This window comes from Schistocerca americana, chromosome 3 (assembly GCF_021461395.2).
Source record: "Schistocerca americana isolate TAMUIC-IGC-003095 chromosome 3, iqSchAmer2.1, whole genome shotgun sequence".
Taxonomy (NCBI): Eukaryota; Metazoa; Arthropoda; class Insecta; order Orthoptera; family Acrididae; genus Schistocerca; species Schistocerca americana.
Genome location: NC_060121.1, coordinates 975772230 through 975791566, shown reverse-complemented (window position 1 = coordinate 975791566; position 19337 = coordinate 975772230). Strand labels below are relative to the sequence as shown.

General features: G+C 39.6%; 1 protein-coding gene across 2 annotated transcripts in view; it reads left to right on the top strand.

The window, feature by feature from the left end:
• Window positions 1-19337, top strand: part of LOC124606711 (epsilon-sarcoglycan) — a 103207-nt gene that overhangs the window by 71314 nt on the left and 12556 nt on the right. For both annotated transcript variants that reach the window (XM_047138742.1, XM_047138741.1), the window contains one exon: window positions 5862-6047. In XM_047138742.1, coding sequence (XP_046994698.1) covers window positions 5862-6047 — 186 coding nt within the window. The remainder of the gene's footprint in view (window positions 1-5861; window positions 6048-19337) is intronic.

The following is a 19337-nucleotide window of genomic DNA, read 5'->3' as shown; positions in this document are numbered from 1 at the left end:
GTTTGTGCATCCAAAGGTATGACATTAAAGATAAATGTAGTACATTGACAAGAGCTAATAACTAAAGCATAACCTTAAAATTTTATTGGTGTACTTATTCATCAGAATTCAAACTGGAAGAAACATGTTCTGTAGCCATTTAAACATCTCAATTCGACCAAATTTTCAGTTTTCTTGAACTACTGAATAGAGACAAGTAATTTAAAGTATTTTGCTTCCTTACATTTCTTAATGGGCTGTGAGATCATGTTGTGGGGCTACAGTGTTCATTGCACAAATGTGTACAGTAGGAATAATGGGCAGTGCTCACCACTCATCGTCTTGTTAAACACTTATTTCAAAATTAAGGAATACTAATTACAAGATTTTAGTGCATAAGCTTATATATGGAATAGATGAAGTTATCCAGAAGGAACACTCTTAGCTTACTTTGAAGTTTAGCATCATTCTCTGTTAGACATTTTATATCATTAGGCATCTGCACAAAGAATTAATTCTGCCTGATATGAATGTAATGGTACATCACTCATGTGTATGAGAAATTTGAAATTTATGGCATTCCATTAATGATTTATGCCCAGTCAGCTAAAGCCTCATCTACAGTTAATGAATTGTGTAACATTCTTTTTCTTAAGGATGATGTAAGCCATTTGTTAGCTGGTTGTTAACATAACAATACGTCAACTGTTTTAACAAAGTGTTGTGGTTCACACAGTCAAATATCTTGTATAAATCACAGAAAATACAAGCTACTGCTGTTTTATTATTTAATCCCTACAGAAAAATGTAGGATATAGATAGTGGCGGAATTAAGGCATTGAGGGCAGGTCATGATTCACGCCCGGATAGCTCAGTCACTAAGAAGTATCTTCTGTGAAGTGTTTATGTTGGCTTACCTGTGAAGGTGGGGTAAGTGTAGTATGAAGATAGAGTGAAAGTGAAAATTCAAATGCTGGATAAATTTCTGAAACAGTTGTGTCTGATTGATCAAATAATACTGAATATTGTAGAGAAATGCACAAAGGAAAGAGAAAGGAGAAGTTGCAGGGAAAGCTCACATTAACTACTACTTTTTTTGTACATCCTTTTCAGTTCTTCCCATTTTCATGACCAGCTAAGAAACATGTAACAGGCAGAATTTGTAGCCAAGTTGTTTATGTACTGCAGTGTTGATAATACATATGATGCCAAAATCTAACTAAAAAAGTAAAAGAATAAAGATACAACGAATTACATAGCTATTTGTGTTAAGGAGTTGTAACTGATTCAAGACCGCATATTTAATGCCTCTGGTTGGCATAGTGTTATGATTATTTATGTTTTATTTGCTTACTGTAGTTTTGTATTGACTTAAACTGCTATTTAACAAAGTATGTGAAGATAGAATACACAGTTTTTGCATGATAGTCAATCTTCTGTTTTAACATTTTTGCATGATAATTAGTGTGTTGTTTTGACGTAGCTGTTTTGTTGCATATCATTTCTAGGCATGTTTAATTGTGTTAGTGGCCACTCTCTTAGTAGACTGACTCCATGTGGATAAGAGGAATGGTGATGAGTGCCTTATCCATGAAGTCGTGCTTTACGCGTCAGCTCCATTGAGAGAAAATACAACCTGGAACAAATTAAATGGTTCTGTAGGAGATAAAAGGGTAAAATAACACATTATTTATATTATTCACATCTTGAATTTCAACAGTTGTGTGAAAAGTAGTGTTAAATTTTTGCTTAATGCATTATAATAGATAAGCAAATAAAGAATGCATACATTATACTTGTCATCTAAACCTATTAAATGAAACTTTGTAAGGAACACAAAAGCAACTGTTCTGCACATAACACTTGTAAATATATGTCTTATTCTCAATTTTTTCTCTTTAGCATCTCTGTAGCATTTTCTTTTTCTTGTAACTGTATAATAATTATTGACATTATATGTGGAGTAGCAGTTTGCACTGTAGTGGGGTAATATTTGTTTGTATAAAAATGATAGTGAATGTTCACACTGCTCTTCTTGCTGCTTGTTGTCAGAAAGATAAGTGACTAATAGTGAAGTTAACCACTGTTGCAACACCAGAGATCAATTAATGAGTCCGCACATGCATCATCATGAATAAAAGTTAAATAAAGCAAGAAAAACACTGTTCATTAAGTGTAGTTGGATTTCAAAATATTAGCTACATCACTATCCAGGGGTCAACCAATGCATCCACCTCATTAACCCAAAATGAAATCAGTCACAAGTTTAATAAATCTGTAAGGGCAGGAATTTGTATGTAATAATTGTTACTTCTCACAGTGATTTAACGTTTTTCCAGACTGAGTTTATTGCAAAAAAGAATGAACAAAATATCCTTTCACACTTTTCACAATAGATAATTATTAACATAATATTTGTCAGTGTGAGAATCTTAAGTAAGTTGACCAGTGTCACTTGTCCACTTAACCTTTCAGAAATCCATGAAAATGATTTAAAGTGCTTCAGCACACTTGTAAGTTGAAGTTCTGTGATTGCAAACTAATGAGAACAGGGCTCAGAAGTTTAGACTAAGTTCCCTAACCTGAAATTATTCAGCGTCCTCATGCCGAAAAAATGTCTCAAAGTCTTTGCAATCAACACGTGAGAAATATTTACGTGTCCAACCAATCAATTTACTCAATGTGAATTTTTCCAAGTCCACACAAGCTAAAAACATTTCAGAGTTCCTCACGATCATCACATGCAAAATTTTTACAAGGCCATGACTAAATGCACACATGCAGCAACATCCAGCTGCACATACATCCTATCTGTTTGTGAATTCCACTCCAAATGACTGTCAAAATCTAAGTCCCCACACAAAAATGTCAGTCATTAATTATACCCTCACGCTGATGTGAGTCCAGTTCCCTTATACCTGACTCCCAAAAGCATACAGAAATTGTAAATTTAATGATATGTATACACATTACACATGGATTTGGAAGCAAATTTCATTAGCTTTTCAACGCTGTCCAGTCTTCTCATTTAATGGTTTTCTCACAAATAGAGTTTTTGTTCATATGTGCACTATTTTGCATCGTTGCATCACTAGTAAATGTTAAACTATTTACAGTCATACATCTGTAAATACCTCCATTTACTAATGCAACCACTACTTTCACTATTTCATGTTTTATATACGTTCAGCGTGTAATGTGAAATATATAGTACTCACAGAAAACCTATTACAACAGCTTAATAGTATTCACTGAGACCTATCCTTTGTATGAATTGCTTAAGGCATTAGTGAGTTGTTAATTTTTAAAGATCATTTCATATCCAAAACATTTAATACTTGTAAACTATATCTCATAGCAAGTGGGCATCTTCACTCATGCCCTCATCTAATTTTTGTCTTTAAAACCATGTGAGTGGCTTCTCTGTCATTGGTTTGGTTTAGTTTTTATTTAGAGTTTCTATTCTTTCATATTTTCTTTATTCAGTTGGTTTGGTCATGGTAGCTACCCTCCCCAGTTCATTCAAACAGTCAGGTTTTCCCACTGCACAGCCTGTGTCTGCAGTCAGGATTTCTCATGCTTTAAGTTCTGCCAATCATTGCTTGTCTAAGATGCTGCCACCTACTGACAGAGCCCCCAAAGCTTGTCTGGCTTGGCATGGCCCCTCAGCCATCAAAACACACTCTCTTGACCGTCATAACATTCACTGCTCGAACTGCTAGCATTACAACAAGACACACACGCATGGGTGTGTATGTTGTTCAAGTTTATTGTATGCAAATCCTGGATGTGCCATCTCAAGTTCCATTCTCTCTTCACACAATATGTCACCACTTACCAGCAAGGCAGGTGCAAGCCAGTTTCTTTGTCCTTAACATAGTTTTGTTTTATAATTTTTGGTATTGCGTCAAATCTAATGAAACAAAAGTCACATGTATGTTCATTTGTGCACCTTCATCCTACTAAATAAAAGTGGGTGAAGCCACAGGTACCCATTATCGCTGTGAAGTGCAAGTTGTTATGCAGCCAAATGCATATACTGATATCAATGTGTCAAGTACCTAAAATGGAAGAATTAGTATGTGGACTGATATTATCATTCTCTATAACTGATAGGCAGTGTTGTGTACAATTTACCACTATTGTTCTGTATTCTCACCACCCTGAAGAGTTTTCTTCAGTTGTACCACAAACGTAAATAAGTCATATTGTAACAGATGCACAATCAGTGTTAATTTTTACTTTCATACAAAATTTCTTTGTTCAGTAGCCAGTTTACTGGTATGGGATTTCATTGTGGATTAGTTGCTTGTGAGATTAACATCGTTTTTTTATGGTGTGTAGTAACATTTTTAGCTGTGGTAAGAATGATCAGTTAACTTTAAATGGTATATCACACCTTTTTGCTTCGTCCCATTCTGGTATGTTCCCGTTAGATTTTGTTGTATTGTCACTCAAGTACTATAGTCAGTTTGGTGATCTGAAACCTCATATCTTTAAATTTACAGCTTAAGAGGAAATAGACAATGGCTATCTTTTTTCTACCATTTCTTTTTAAAATTTGTCCTCTTATTGCAAATGAAGTGATACCTAATAAATTTAATTTTATTTCTTGTTAGAGGCTGTTGACACATTGATTAACATTTATTTGTCTTGGTTATCATTTTTTGGCCTATAAGACCATAATCAGGCACCATCAGTAAAAGTTAATATTGTAGAACAATCCTAAGTTCTTTTTTTCCTTTCATGAACATCAAGTTATTTTACCAGATGGTGACAGAAAAATTGAGTTGACATGCACTAAACATTTTTGAACATGTTGCAATAGGTATTCAGTCAGATTGGTATAATTGTGAAGGATTTTTACTCCATTGTTATAATGGTGCTACACTTGAGAGGAGTATAAGTGGCAGTTGAGGGTCAATAAAGGAAGGATTCCATTCTGCCGAAATCTGAAATCTTTGGACAAATAGTATATTTGCATCAGCACCCACCCCCAACCTTTGCTTTCCCACAGTTCTATAGCTAAGTAACAGGCAGTGCTCCATCGTTGATCAGGAGCTGGCTGGAGCTGTGCAAGTCAAATACACTGTTGTCACGTAAGATATGCCAGTGAGAGGCACATTTTCAAGAACTGTCATTGTGCTGTAGTGCTACTTGGAGACCACAGTGAAAATTACTGTAGAAATAGTCTCACAGACGAAGGGAACAGTTTCTCATTGACAGCTATAGACGAAGGAATTTGAGGACTGGAATGCTAATTGCTCATTTTAATTGGCACCTACATGGAGGATGGTGGGAACAAAAGCTTGGGATCGGCTCATAACACCTTAGCTGCTGGGCTAAGCCACACCTCTTCTCTCAAAGCAGCCAGCTTATAGCTTAAAAAAGAAATGAACATGTAATAAATTAATGCATCACAGAAGTGAACTGAGAATTGTTGGCAGGTTACTAGAAGGACCAGGTACAGTTTCTTTGCTCCATTTTGTAAATAGTATTGACAAATCACTGTGCACAACACCATACACAAATCAACACTATATTCATAATGGCCACTTATTGCTTGGGCACACAATATTACATAGCTAAGGTTGGTACCGAGCATGAACATTCCAGAACAGCATGAAGTCAGCTGACTTTTACCAATCAGAGTGAGACCAAGGTGAAGTGTGCAATTGGTAACTATTGCCTCACCCAACCACTACTTTGACTGTAGTGCAGTGGAGTGCTGTGTACATTATTCCAATTTTTGAGACACTCTTTCACATCTAAAACATAGAGTACATCCACATTAAATTTTTGTCCCAGGTCAAGGATAAATTTTCTTCAGATAATGAAATCAATGTAAAAAGAAGAATTTAACACATGATTGTTCTTTACAGAAGCAAACGGAACAAGCAGATGCCTGCAGTGCAAATGGTTCAGTACACTGCTGTCCATCGAGCAACAAATACATTGCGCTCTTTGTCAAACCAACGTGATGCCTGCACCGTTCCATCAGAAGTTGCTTCTTATAAAGTTCAGAATTCCAGCCCAAGCAATACATTATTAAAAACAACCATTCCTAGGTCAGTATGTCCGTATTTATGTATTGAAATCAATAATTCTCTTACAGAGTGTAAAAACCACCAGGTAGCCATAGTGTTTGTATTTAGATGAAGCTAAATTTATGTAGCTTTTGGCAAGCAATGTATGGCAGTTAAGTTCTTATTTGCTCCACTGCTGTGTTTCTATGTTGAAGCAGAACATTGACTTCAGTTTTTCAGGTAAGAAAAAATTAATAATCTATTATGAATGTGTCTATGTTGTTGAAAACATATAGTGCAAAATATCAGTTATTAAGCTGCTATCAAAAGGATGTAAGTAATGCCTTATTTGTTAGTTGTGAAAAATGTATGCATCCTGTTTTAGAGATGAAAATAGCAGTTTCACAATAAAACAGTCTTCATGGTACCAGCAGGTATGTAATTCAGCAAATTCCACTTCTCTCTTTCCCTTGATGGCCAAGAGTGAGTATCAGTATGTGATAGGAAGATCATTGCAGATCACTGGAGTAATAAAGTAAAATATGGTGCTGTCGTCATTCACCTCCTGGGCTGTACCAAATGACAAACACCTCTCCTTCATTGGTTGAGTATGGGTATGATGAATCCAAGGTTCCTCAGCTGGTGACTTGCAAGTCCTGCCAGTCTTCTTTAATTAAACTCTGGGCACGCCTCAGCAACCACTGTGTGGCACCGAGGTGGAATGTTGTTGTCAGAGAACAGCGATCTTTGCTTAACTGCTTAGATTGTGCTTTGTAGATGGCAACTTCAGCGGAACCTGCAGAATGTTGGTCATATAAGGGTTATCAAGGCAAGTTGGGCTATTTGTAGGTGAACACTTATTTGCCTAACTGCTTGTAGGCTGTAAATGGAGCCTACATCAATTAATAACCCTCCCAGCAGTTTAGGTGGTCTATTGGGCAGTATTAACCCTTTGCACTCCGTAAGGCAGACACGTGGTGGCTCCGCGCGCTCTTATTTAAATCGCCGCCGCCTGGGCGGCAGTGCACCACAGAGATTTTCGTGGATCTCTTTGTGGAAACAATGTGGTCGCTGGCCAACAATTGGGGTATACATTAAAACAAAATGTGTGCTTTCATTCATATATTTACGTAAGCTTTTACAGTACAAAACTTTCCAATGTGTGGTATTTTTTGAAACACTCTTCAGGGTGGAGAGCATGTTTCGCAGTAGTACACAGTTTCACGCCTGACACCTTTTGTTTTTTCTGTCTGAGCACACTGCACAATCCTTATGCTTGTTCCCAGGAAGCTTGTTGATAATGTGCAACTTTCCATTCAAGCGTTCCTCGTCATCAGAAGTTGAACGACATCCTCATTTCTGTCCTGGAGTTCTTTCTTTGGCAACTAATCCTCATGTAACACTTTTACGGAATGCTTTGTGAGATGGTATTGTCAAGTTGTTTTTCTCACAGTGGTTCTTGTATAGCAAATAGCTGTTTACAAGTCCTACCTCCAACAGCCAGAAGTATAGTTTTCGCCACCACTTGAGACTTTTCATTAGAAAACCGTAACTGGAAATAAAATGGTCAGATTGATCAACTCCACCCATCTTTGAAGTATAATCAATAATCACATTTGGTTTCTTTATTTCTTCCCTTTCCTTTCTGTTTCTCCTTTCTATAAGTGACATTGAGTTATTGGCTTTTGTAGAAAGCATGAGAACTGTTCGTTTATCTTGCCATGCCAGAACCAACATTTTGTTGTTGCGGGGGCATTTTATTTCGTGCTTCCTTAGACGCAGAGCTCCTTTCTTGATTGCACCTGGAAGGTTTTTGTGATTGGCCTGAATCATTCCTGTGAGATGCATGTTCTGTTTCAACAGTTCATCAGCTAATGCAACACTTGTATAAAAACGGTCAGTGTGCAAATGATACCCTGATTGCCCTGTAGCATTTCTGATATTAGCTAGCAGCTGAAGAACTATTCTCTCAGAAAAATTTAAGTGTGGACAAATCAATGACTCAGTTGTTACAGTGCCAGAATAGGGTCTCGAACTGCAGATATAACCATTTGATGAATCCGAAATTACATAAACTCTGAGTCCCCATTTTGTTGGTTTTTGAGGATTGTACATTTTGAATAATACACGACCCTTGAATGATACTGTAGATTCATGAGCAGCTAAATACTGATATGGTCGATAAATTTCGAGAAACGTGCCAGACAAGTAATTCAGTACATTTGTCACTTTACTGAGACGTGACTGAACCTGACTTGTTGACATGTGTAGCACTCGTCGGATTAGAAACATGAAGTGCCCAGAAAATTTGCATAAATCGTCGGTGACTAAAATAGTCTGGAAAGAAGTTGGATGATTGTAACCATTCTCTTGAAAAAAAGTCTTGAAAGTTCTTACACTTTTGTAATGCCATATTCAGTAGCACACCGTGGAAGCATTTCATTTCTTCCATGGTAACATTTCTCCAGTCCCACCATGCAGAATGTTGTGGAAGTGGTGTCACTTTACGTATTTTTGATGTAGCATACCTATCTGTTTCATCTGCTATTTGTTGAAATAGGTTATCTGTAAAAATTAATTGAAAGAATCTGACGGGTGATGATGGAACAGCACTACTTTCTGTTATAAAACCACACTTTGATTCGTCAAAAGAAAAATTTGTGAACTCAGTGTCAATGTCGCTCCACATTCGCCACGAATCCTCTGCTGAATCACTAGAAACATGCACATTGTCACTGTTTTCTTCATCATTGTCACTCGAATTGTTTTGAAATGAATCACTATCATAACCAAAATCATTTTCACTCTCGTTTTCACTTAGAGATTGCTCTAAAAGATCTAAAATCTCTTCTTCAGAAAGGACTGTACGTGAAGAACTAGCCATTTCTAGCACGTGGACTTGTACGTAATAATTACAATCTTTGACTTAACACAGCTGTTACTGTTCAAGACCGAGTTAACACTAGTTCTCCTAGATGGCAGCACACTGCAGCAATAATGCCTAGTAGACTCAAAATAAGTCTGAGAGCTTCGAAAAGTCGTGTTGAATGAGGCTCGACATCGGAGCGGAAAACAAATTTCGCGATGTCGAGTGGCACTCAACATTGGAGTGGAAAGGGTTAATACCCACAAGTATAGGGAAAGAAGCTCCTAAGTACAGACTATATGATGTGGGAGATGAAACTGCAACATATTTAATCTTCCAACGCGTAACACTGGAGGCGAAAAAATAGCAAATATTTGAATCAGTGCAAGGTGTGTTCCTCAAATGATGCATTAGACTTTTTTCTGACTCTGCTATATGCTGCAGAGCAGTCTGACTGACTGGGAAGAATAGAGGCGACTCTTAGCTTTCCAGCAGTAGGTCACTAAATTGTGTCTGTGCTCGTGGGTGGATGGGACAGCTTCTTCCACGAACCTCTACCTAATGGTCACTTAAAACTTAAGATGGAGAAAATGTTAGAGCAATGCTATGTGCTAAATTTTTGTGTGAAGTTCAACAAGACCCCTCTGGAAGTCTTTGGAATGGTTAAGGAAGCCTTCAGAGACAATTTCCTTTCCAGCCTGTTGCTGATCAGGTTGGTGAGGCCCATGCAGGACACCTGTCAACAACACAAACCTACAACAGTGTAACTCGTGTGCACAAGTTCCTGAATTCAGATCTTTGAATAAGTATTTGCTTGATGTTGAAATTGTTGGAATTTCCAAAAACACTTGTTTGTCAGATTGTATTGGAGGACTTGGCCATGCAGAAGATTTGTGCAGAACCTGTGCCCAGAGTTTTTATTGATGCACAAAAACAACACCATGTGGAATTGTTTGAAGAACTCAGGTAACTCTGTGAAGCTGATCCCAATTTCCTGGATAACATGATCACTTGGGGTAAGTCACAGGTGTTTCAGTACAATCCATGGTCAAAGAGGTAGAAGGCAAAATGGCACCTGACTTCAGGACTGTACCAGAAGAAGACTTGCAAGAGTAAGTCCTGGATGAATTCCGTGCTCATTTGTGTGTGTGTGTGTTTTTTCTCTCTCTCTCTTTTTTTTTTTTAAAAAAAAAAAGAAGAAAGGAAAAGAAAAGAAAATAAAGCAAAGGGGCCAGTGCACCATGAGTGCATATCTCTGGCAAGACCAGCAGGTTTATGTTTTACAAGGAAATGCTACAGACACTGAATCACAGGATCACCCACATCCAAAAGGAGTCCTGCTCTTCGTGGAAACTGCACCAAGACAAAGTGCCAGCTCGTGCTGCCTTTGTTATCAAGGACTATCTGTCCTGGATTGGTGTGACAATGGTGCCGCAACCAACCTACCATCCTGACCTGACCCTAGTGGACTTATTCTTCTGTCATGAGCTGAAAAGGAATCTCAAAGGAAAGCATCTGGAGTTGGTGGGCAACATGTTGTGAGCTACATCGAAGCCTTTGCTGAAGAGCATCATGGTTGAGGGGTTCCAAAGAGCTTATGAAGCATGGAAACCATGCTGGCAAAAATGTGTTGATGCAGAAGGGTCATAATTTGAAGAATTTTAAGTTATTGAACCTATCCAATCAATGAATTTAAAAAAAGGCACATTACTTTCCAGACAAACCATGTCATCCTGGAGAATGTGTGTAAGGGAAGAACTGATAAAGGGTCCATACTACTCTTCAAAGGCTCTAGCTGGCTTTACTAGAATAATAGGGAGAGATACCACACAATAAACTTAGTTTTGATGTGGGCAATGGGAGTGCTAAGACTGTTGATGTTTTGTCTCCCTGGTTAAATAAAATGATATCAAAATAAACACCCATTCAACAAAGAGACATTGTGTAGATAATCCACCTGTGAAGTCTGTCAACAGTTGAGAAATGTCAGTAACAAGCCGTGTTCATTAGTAAACAATGTGTTTACTGTAATTAAAATATAGAAAGCAAGTTCAGTAAATTGTCTTCCTTCTACATACATAAAACGCTGAAGAGATTCGAAGGATCACTGAATCAATTAAGAAACTGCAAAATGGTACACTCCTGGTGGGGCAGCAAGCTGCTAAACAGCAAGTCACCAGGAGAATATGGTGTGATTACAGGGCTACATACCACTCTAAATTATAGCAGTGGTAGTCAGCTGCAAGACTGTAGTGCATCTGGACACCAACGAATGTGAAGTGTTACTGAGGTCAGAAATGTTATGAAAAGAATAAACTATGAGCCTGAAAAGGAAACAGCCCTCATTAATTCTGCCATTTTATGTATGACAAGTTACATGAGTAAATTGCGGCAGAATTCATCAACCTGAAGAGTGGGCGTTTTATACTTAACCCTATACAGTGCTTTAAATGACAACATTTTGATTGCACAACTGTAGAATGCAAAGAGCAGGCGACAGATGGGAGATGTGGAGTGGCTGCTCACAAAGGAAATTATCCCTGTACAGCTACACCCATGTGTGTGAATTGGTTGCAGTACTGTCCAGCTGGGAACAGGAAACAACTAGTCTTCATACACCAGGAAAAATGTGCAGGAAATCGAGGCCACCCAAAAGACCCATCCAGCCTCCTACTTTTGTAAAGTCATTCATCTCTACTTTTGTAAAGCCATTTACCTAACAATGAAGCAAAAACCAGTTCTGACACACAAAGAGTGACAGCTGATGAAATCACAACAACCTACACTGTAAATGTAGCAGCAAAGCTGTGCCACAGACTTAACCAGTATATACACCTAAAACAGAAACAACAGTGTCAGTGTGAAATATTGTTGCAAAGAGCAGTGCCTCCTCATGGCAAGCAGGAAGGGAGCAGCAAAGGGGGAGGGGGGGGGGGGGGGGGGAAGAGAAAAATAGAGAAGCGGAAAGGCCTATATAGGTGTGTTGACAGGATAGAAGGCATGTGTAGTACTGGACTGGGAGCAGTGAAGGTGATATGCGGGTGGAGAACTGGGACTGGTGAAGTTTGAGGGCAAAGAATATCTTGCAAGGAGTGTACTACTTGTGCAGTTCAGAAAAAATCGGTGTTGGTGGGAAGAAGCAGTTATTTAAGTGTGGGGGTCGCATGCTCAGCAACTGGGTGGTCCAGCTGTCTGTTGACCACAGTTTGGTAGTTGCCATTCATGTAGACAAACAGTTAGTAGTTGTACACAGATAGGAAGCAACACAGTGTTTGCTGTTTAGTTGGTAGATCACATGGCTGCTTTCACAGCTGGCACTGCCTTTGATGTTGTAGGAGATGCCTGTGACAGACTGGATTAGGTGGTTGTTGGAGGATGTATGGAATAGGGCTTGCAGGGATTTGAGCCATGGGACGATGAACTGGGGGCAGATGTGGAGCCCGTGCCATCTAGGTTCTTCCCACCTACACTAGCTTTTCTGAATTGTGGAAATGGGGACTCTTCCTAGAATGCATCATTAATTCCCGTAACCCCCTTGGCCTCAGCCTTCACTAGTCCCTGTCCTCCATTTGCCTATTCCTTTCCCTGGTGCCATTCCAGTACTACACAAGCCTTCTATCCCACCAACATACACACACACAGTCTTTTCCTTTCTCTGCTTCACTTTTCTCCCCTCACCCCCCTCCCCCCCCCCCCCTCCGCCCTGCCCCCTCCACAGCACACTTCCACAAGTAGCACTGACATCTTCCCCCACCCCTACCCTGCTGTCCCTCCCCCTCCCTTCCCAGCACCTCTTCCATGCCCTCACAACCTAACCCAGCCAGATTGCTGCTCATCTCAGATACAGCTGCCGTTAAACTGTAGCACTTGGAGACAACAGTGGCCATGTGTGTGTGACTTGCGCTTGTGTGAATGTGGATGTTTTTTCTGCTTCTGACGGAGGACATAGTTTGAAAGCTGAACATGTCAAGTGTCATTTTCCATTGTCCCTGTCGGCATGTCAACACCTCCATCGTGAGTTGAGTAGCAATCTGTTCTTTTTATGCTGTTGTTCTTCCATACTGGACTTTCCATTGTTTGACGAATAGTGATTTTCAAGTACTGTACACCCACAATAAAATATTTTTTTTAAATGAGTTAGACTTACAAAACATCATAAGTTTCATAATAATAATAATAATAATGTGAGTATGTTTACTGTTCATTCCTGTGGTCATGAATATTTTGGAAGTATTTCATAGAAGTCTGGTTAATTAGTGAAATATTTTAATATACCGGGTGATCAAAAAGTCAGTATACATTTGAAAACTTAATAAACCACAGAATAATGTAGATAGAGAGGTAAAAATTGACACACGTGCTTGGAATGACATGGGGTCTTAGTAGGAAAAAAAAAAGCAAAGTTCACATAATGTCTGACAGATGGCGCTGGACAGCAAAACGTCAGTGACTATGCATGACAATCGTGTATAAAAGGAGCTGTAATGAGAGAGAGAATCAGATGCGCCAGCAGTCGCAGTGTGTTGACGTTACCTGAAAAGGCGCTTTTAGTGGATCCTATCGCCATAGGAAGAGGATTTGAATGGGTAAATGTCCGTTGACAAATGCAGGTGTGGCAAGAATGATTTCGAAGTTCAAAGCCACGGGTTGTTTAGACGATAGACCCCGAAGTGGCCGACCGAGCACAAGGCGTAATGCTGCTGAGACAGTTCAGGAAGAAATGGAGACTGTAATGGGTTCGTCTATGTATGGGGAAGTCAGCACTCGTGCAGTCACACGTCGCACCGGCATTCCAAACACTACTGTTTGGTTGGCACTTAGGCGTACCCTCCAGTGCTATCCGTACGAAATCCATCGGCATCATGAACTGTTACCTGACAGTTTAGTGAAGCAGACGGCATTTGCGGTATGGGCGTTTCAAAAGATGGCGGAAGATGACGATTGGTTGAGTAACGTGTTGTGGACCGACGAGGCTCATTTCACGCTCCAAGGGTCCGTCAACGCCCACAACTGCAGAATTTGGGCTACCGAAAATCCTAGAATTGTCGTGGAAACTCCATTGCATGATGAGAAAGTCACGGTATGGGTTGGATTTACCACGTCTACCATTATCGGGCCTTTTTTCTTTGAGGAAATGCGTGATTCTGGTTTTGTAATTGCTACCGTGACAGGTGAGAGGTACGCCGATATGTTACAGAATTGCATCATCTTCAGCCTGGCTGATAAACATCTGCTGGAACGTACGATGTTTATGGAGGATGGCTCTCCACCCCATATTGCTAGACGCGTGAAAGATCTCTTGTGCACGTCGTTTGGTGATGATTGTGTGCTCAGCCGCCACTTTCATCATGCTTGGCCTCCCAGGTCCCCAGACCTCAGTCCGTGCGATTATTGGCTCTGGGGTTACCTGAAGTCGCAAGTGTATCATGATCGACTGACATCTCTATGGATGCTGAAAGACAACATGCGACGCCAATGCCTCACCATAACTCCGGACATGCTTTACAGTGCTGTTCACAACATTATTCCTTGACTACAGCTATTGTTGGGGAATGATGGTGGACATATTGAGCATTTCCTGTAAAGAACATCATCTTTGCTTTGTCTTACTTTGTTATGCTAATTATTGCTATTCTGATCAGATGAAGCACCATCTGTCGGACAATTTTTGAACTTTTTAATTTTTTTTCTTTCCAATAAAACCACATGTCATTCCAAGCATGTGTGTCAATTTGTACCTCTCTATCTACATTATTCCGTGATTTATTTAGTTTTCAAATTTATACTGACTTTTTGATCACCTGGTATATTTCGATTAAAATATGTGCCTTCAAAAACTACAGAATGGGTAAAATAAAAGTGGTCCAGGAAATATTTATAAGACTAATGTGAAACTGATCCTTAGAAGGCTGGATGGATGAGTGGAGGAGAAAAGTTTTGGTTTCTCAACAGAGATGTCTGTATTTCCCTTCTTAACAATTCATGTTCTGTTTCCAACTTTCCTAAACTGAGAATTAGGGACCCTATACCTAATTTTAAAGAAATCCTAAGCCTTTTCAGGCTCATCTTCAGATGACACATGGAGAAGCTTACATATTTGTACTTGCAATGTGGTGCTTGACACTGGAGATTGCTTCATGCAGCGGTTTAGCATGAATGCTGGATGGTTACCAGCAACAATCACTGTGTATAGTAACAAATAATAATAATTATAATAGTGTATAGTAGTCGATTCAGTGCCTGATAGGCAAAGGCAATGGAAGCTGCCGGTTGGATGCGAAGACAAATACTTGCCATACTGAAACATGAAGCAACCTCCATCTCACACATTTGAAAATGAGCTGAAAACACTTAAAAATTAGTTCATGCAAATAAAGAAATGTTACACAAGTGACTGGGTCACAGCTATTATAATTTATATTCACTGCTATAAAAAGATTCATTATACAAGTAACTTAGTATATTACAGAACTCAGCTGAACAACATTTAATTATATTACTACCGTGGTACAACAACCAGGTTAGAAAACTGCTACAGAAGCAAAGGGAACTTCACAGCAAACATAAACATAGCCAAAGCCTTGCAGACAAACAAAAATTACACGAAGCGAAATGTAGTGTGAAGAGGGCTAAGCGAGTGGCGTTCAGCGAATTCGAAAGTAAAGTTCTATGTACTGACTTGGCAGAAAATCCTAAGATATTTTGGTCTTATGTCAAAGCGGTAGGCGGATCAAAACAAAATGTCCAGACACTCTGTGACCAAAATGGTACTGGAACAGAGGATGACATACTAAAGGCCAAAATACTAAATGTCCTTTTCCAAAGCTGTTTCACAGAGGAAGACTGCACTGTAGTTCCTTCTCTAGATTGTCACACAGATGACAAAATGGTAGATATCGAAATAGATTACAGAGGGATAGAAAAACAATTAAAATTGCTCAAAAGAGGAAAGGTCGCTGGACCTGATGGGGTACCAGTTCCATTTTACACAGAGTACATGAAAGAACTTGCCCCCCTTCTTGCAGCGGTGTACCATAGGTCTCTAGAAGAGCGTAGCATTCCAAAAGATTGGAAAAGGGCAGAGGACATCCCTGGGTGGGGGGGGGGGGCGACAATACTATATAAAAGTTTCATTTAGCTCACCCTTTGCCAAACCACTGCGTCCCCTCCCCCTTTTCCCTCATGAAGCCATTTATCACAATAGCTGCACAGCACCCCAGAACCACTCTCCTGTGGCAGTTCAAACTCTTCATCCTCATAATTGTTGACAAACAGTATGAAATTTGTACTAATTAACAGGAAACATTTTTATACATTACAGTCAAAATACACAATTAAGTTATAAAATGCACTGAGTTTACAATTTTCAAGGGACAAGACAAATAACATGCAGTTAGATGGAAACTTGTTAATTTTTGGGCAGTGGTAATTTAGGCCTACAGATGTATATAATACGAGATATTTTTAGTTCAAAAGCAGATTTTCCGGGCCAACACATCCAATCCTGGCACAGTTGATCCCTCCAAAAAAACAACTCAGGAGTACACCACTTGTCACTCAGTATTATTCTGGTCTGGACTGTATTAATCAGCTACTTTGACAAGGCTGTGACTTCCTAAAATTGTGCCCTGGAATGATATCCATTGTGTCTTAGATTTTGCCTGCTGCACCTAGAATAACTTTCTGTCACCCTCCCAATGTCCACAAAACCCTTGTCAGACCCTATGCTCCTTCTGCACGCATCTCCCTACTTTATGGCTGCTACCCCTGTGACCCCATGCCCATTGCAAGACTTGCCCTATGTACCCTCCTAGCACCGCCTACAACAGCCCTGCACTGGCAAAACATATACTATCAAAGGGGAAGCCACCTATGAAACAACCCATTACATACCAGCTATTATGTAAACACTGTTTGGCCTTTTACATCGGCATGACCAAATTATCAATTAGGATGATTGGGCATAGGGTGTATACTAGCACTCAATATCCTGTTGCGGAGTATGCTCTACAACATGACAGTCATGACCTTGGTGCCTGTTTTACCACACATGCCAACTGAATTCTTCCCCCAGACACCGGTGTTACAGAACTCCACAGGTGGGAAATAGGACTACAACATGTCCTTGGTTCTCGCCATCCACTTGTCCCTAATTTACATAAATTTCTTCCACCTCAGTACGTCTTCACAGTAATTACTTCTTTCTTCACTCTGTTTTAGTTGTCTATATCTTTCATTTTCTTACCTGTCTATTTTTCAACATCCCCCTCCTACCCCAGTTTCACCCTTATTAACTTGTGCACAATATTTTGGCAGTAATGTCTACCACCTTTAAGCTCTCAGGTTCTCAGTTCTTGTCCAGTGCAGTCCCCAACAATCAGTCTTTTCTTCTCATCCCATTCTCCCATTCTACCCACAATTCTGGGTGACTTTTCTGAAATATACCCTTTTTTCATAGACCCTCCAGTCCTTTTCCCTCTCCCTTCAACGCTTCTGGCGGAAGAAGAAACCACTGGCTCCAAAAGCTTGCATAATTATACCATTTTTGTGTGCATGTTCTACTGCCGCTTGGTGAGTAGATTTTTTATATATCCAATTACATTACATTGTCAGAGATATTTTTAGATATCTGCAGTTACACAAATATAGTAAACCCTGATGTCTGTGTAAAGAACAAAAGCAGTTGGGCCTTGGTGCCCAGAAACAGTAGCTCTCTCTCTCTCTCTCTCTCTCTCTCTGTGTGTGTGTGTGTGTGTGTGTGTGTGTGTGTGTGTGTGTGTGTGTGTGTGTGTTTGTGTGTATGTGTATGTTTGTGTGTATGTGTATGTGGGGGTGTTGTAGGAATGTGAGACAAACAGCTTTTTAGTGGTTGTGCCCACGTAGAGTACTACGCAGTGGATGCAGCTACATTGGTTGACAGCATGACTGCTTTCACAGTTGGCCCTGTTTCTGATGTGGTAAGAACCATAGGAAATGTATGTGACAGTACTGGAGTACCGTATTTACTCGAATCTAAGCCGCACTTTTTTTCCGGTTTCTGTCATCCAAAAACCGCCCGCGGCTTAGAATCGAGTGCAGAGCAAATGGAAGTTCTGAAAAATGTTGGTAGGTGCCGCCACAACTAACTTCTGCCGTCGAATATACCTAGCGCTACACAGGCATTCTTTGTAAGCACAAAGATAAATACTGGCGCCAAAACCTCTGCGTCAGTTAATAAATTTTAACAAACAAAAAGGTGGAAGACGAGCTTTTTTTTCTCCGCCCCGAGTTTCGACCACTTCATTTTCATACATTATCCAACGAAGTAAATACAAATTCCGTAGTGTTCATTTCAAATGTAGCAGAATTTCAATGTACTACGAAAATCCGACTGGCAAGACTGTTTGGGATGTTTGTCAATATGGCCAACTTTACGTTCTGAATTTTTTCCTACCTGTGAGAAGAGATGGTTGCTAATAGGAACCTGATGAAATGTGAATCACATGCAGTATTCTCTTCACCATAAGAATAATACAAATATAAACATTTTGCCATGTATTCTTTCGTGTTTGCTGCTATCTCATTTAAATCCTGTCTGCCTAATAAACTACGAAACTAGAGTGAGACAACAGCAAACGCGGAAGAATATACGTATCGTGTCATGCTTATATCCGCATTATTCTTATGCCTAATAGTGATACAGTCAGAAATGAAGCACGGCAACTGACTAGATTTTTAAATCTAAGATGACTAATTTCTGTGTAGAATTTGATGTACTAAAGAAGCGGCCACAAAGATTTTCAAACGCAGAAAAATTTTCGCCTAACTCTCGTTCAGAACATGTTCTATCATACGCAGTCTACTATTTTTGGTTTTTGTCGATCATTATCAAAGAAAGCAGCAGTGTAAGTAACAACAAATAGCAGTCTCTTGCCATTGTTTTGCTAATGAGACGATTCCTCACTACTTCTTCTTCTTCTTCTTCTTCTTTCTTTTTTAAAGCGCAGTAGCGCGCACAAAAGCAAGCCATGCCGCGAGCGGCGACAGGTCGTAAACACGCACTATCAGAATGCGACAAACAATGCATGACACAGTACAGTAATGCATTTTCAGCTTAGAGTGTCGACACTTATCAGATCAAAGCAATATAAGCAATCGATTCAAACCAGACGAAGCGCATGAAAAAGGAAGGGTACCGGTATAAATACGGACGGAGCGCCTGACGCATAGCAATGGCTACCTGGTAAGGCTTAACTGCTAAGCTTACGACTCGAACCAAACTACTGTGGCTGTATCGTCATTCAATCGACCTAAATTGTGTTTCATATTACAATGGACCACCTTTGTTTCAATTTGGAGGTGCGGCCTAAGACTTTTCTCTCCCCTTGAATTTCGAGTCTCAAATTTCAGGTGCAGCTTAGATTCGGGAAATTTTTTTTTTCCTTTATTTCGAGTCTCATTTTTCAGGTGCGGCTTAGATTCGAGTA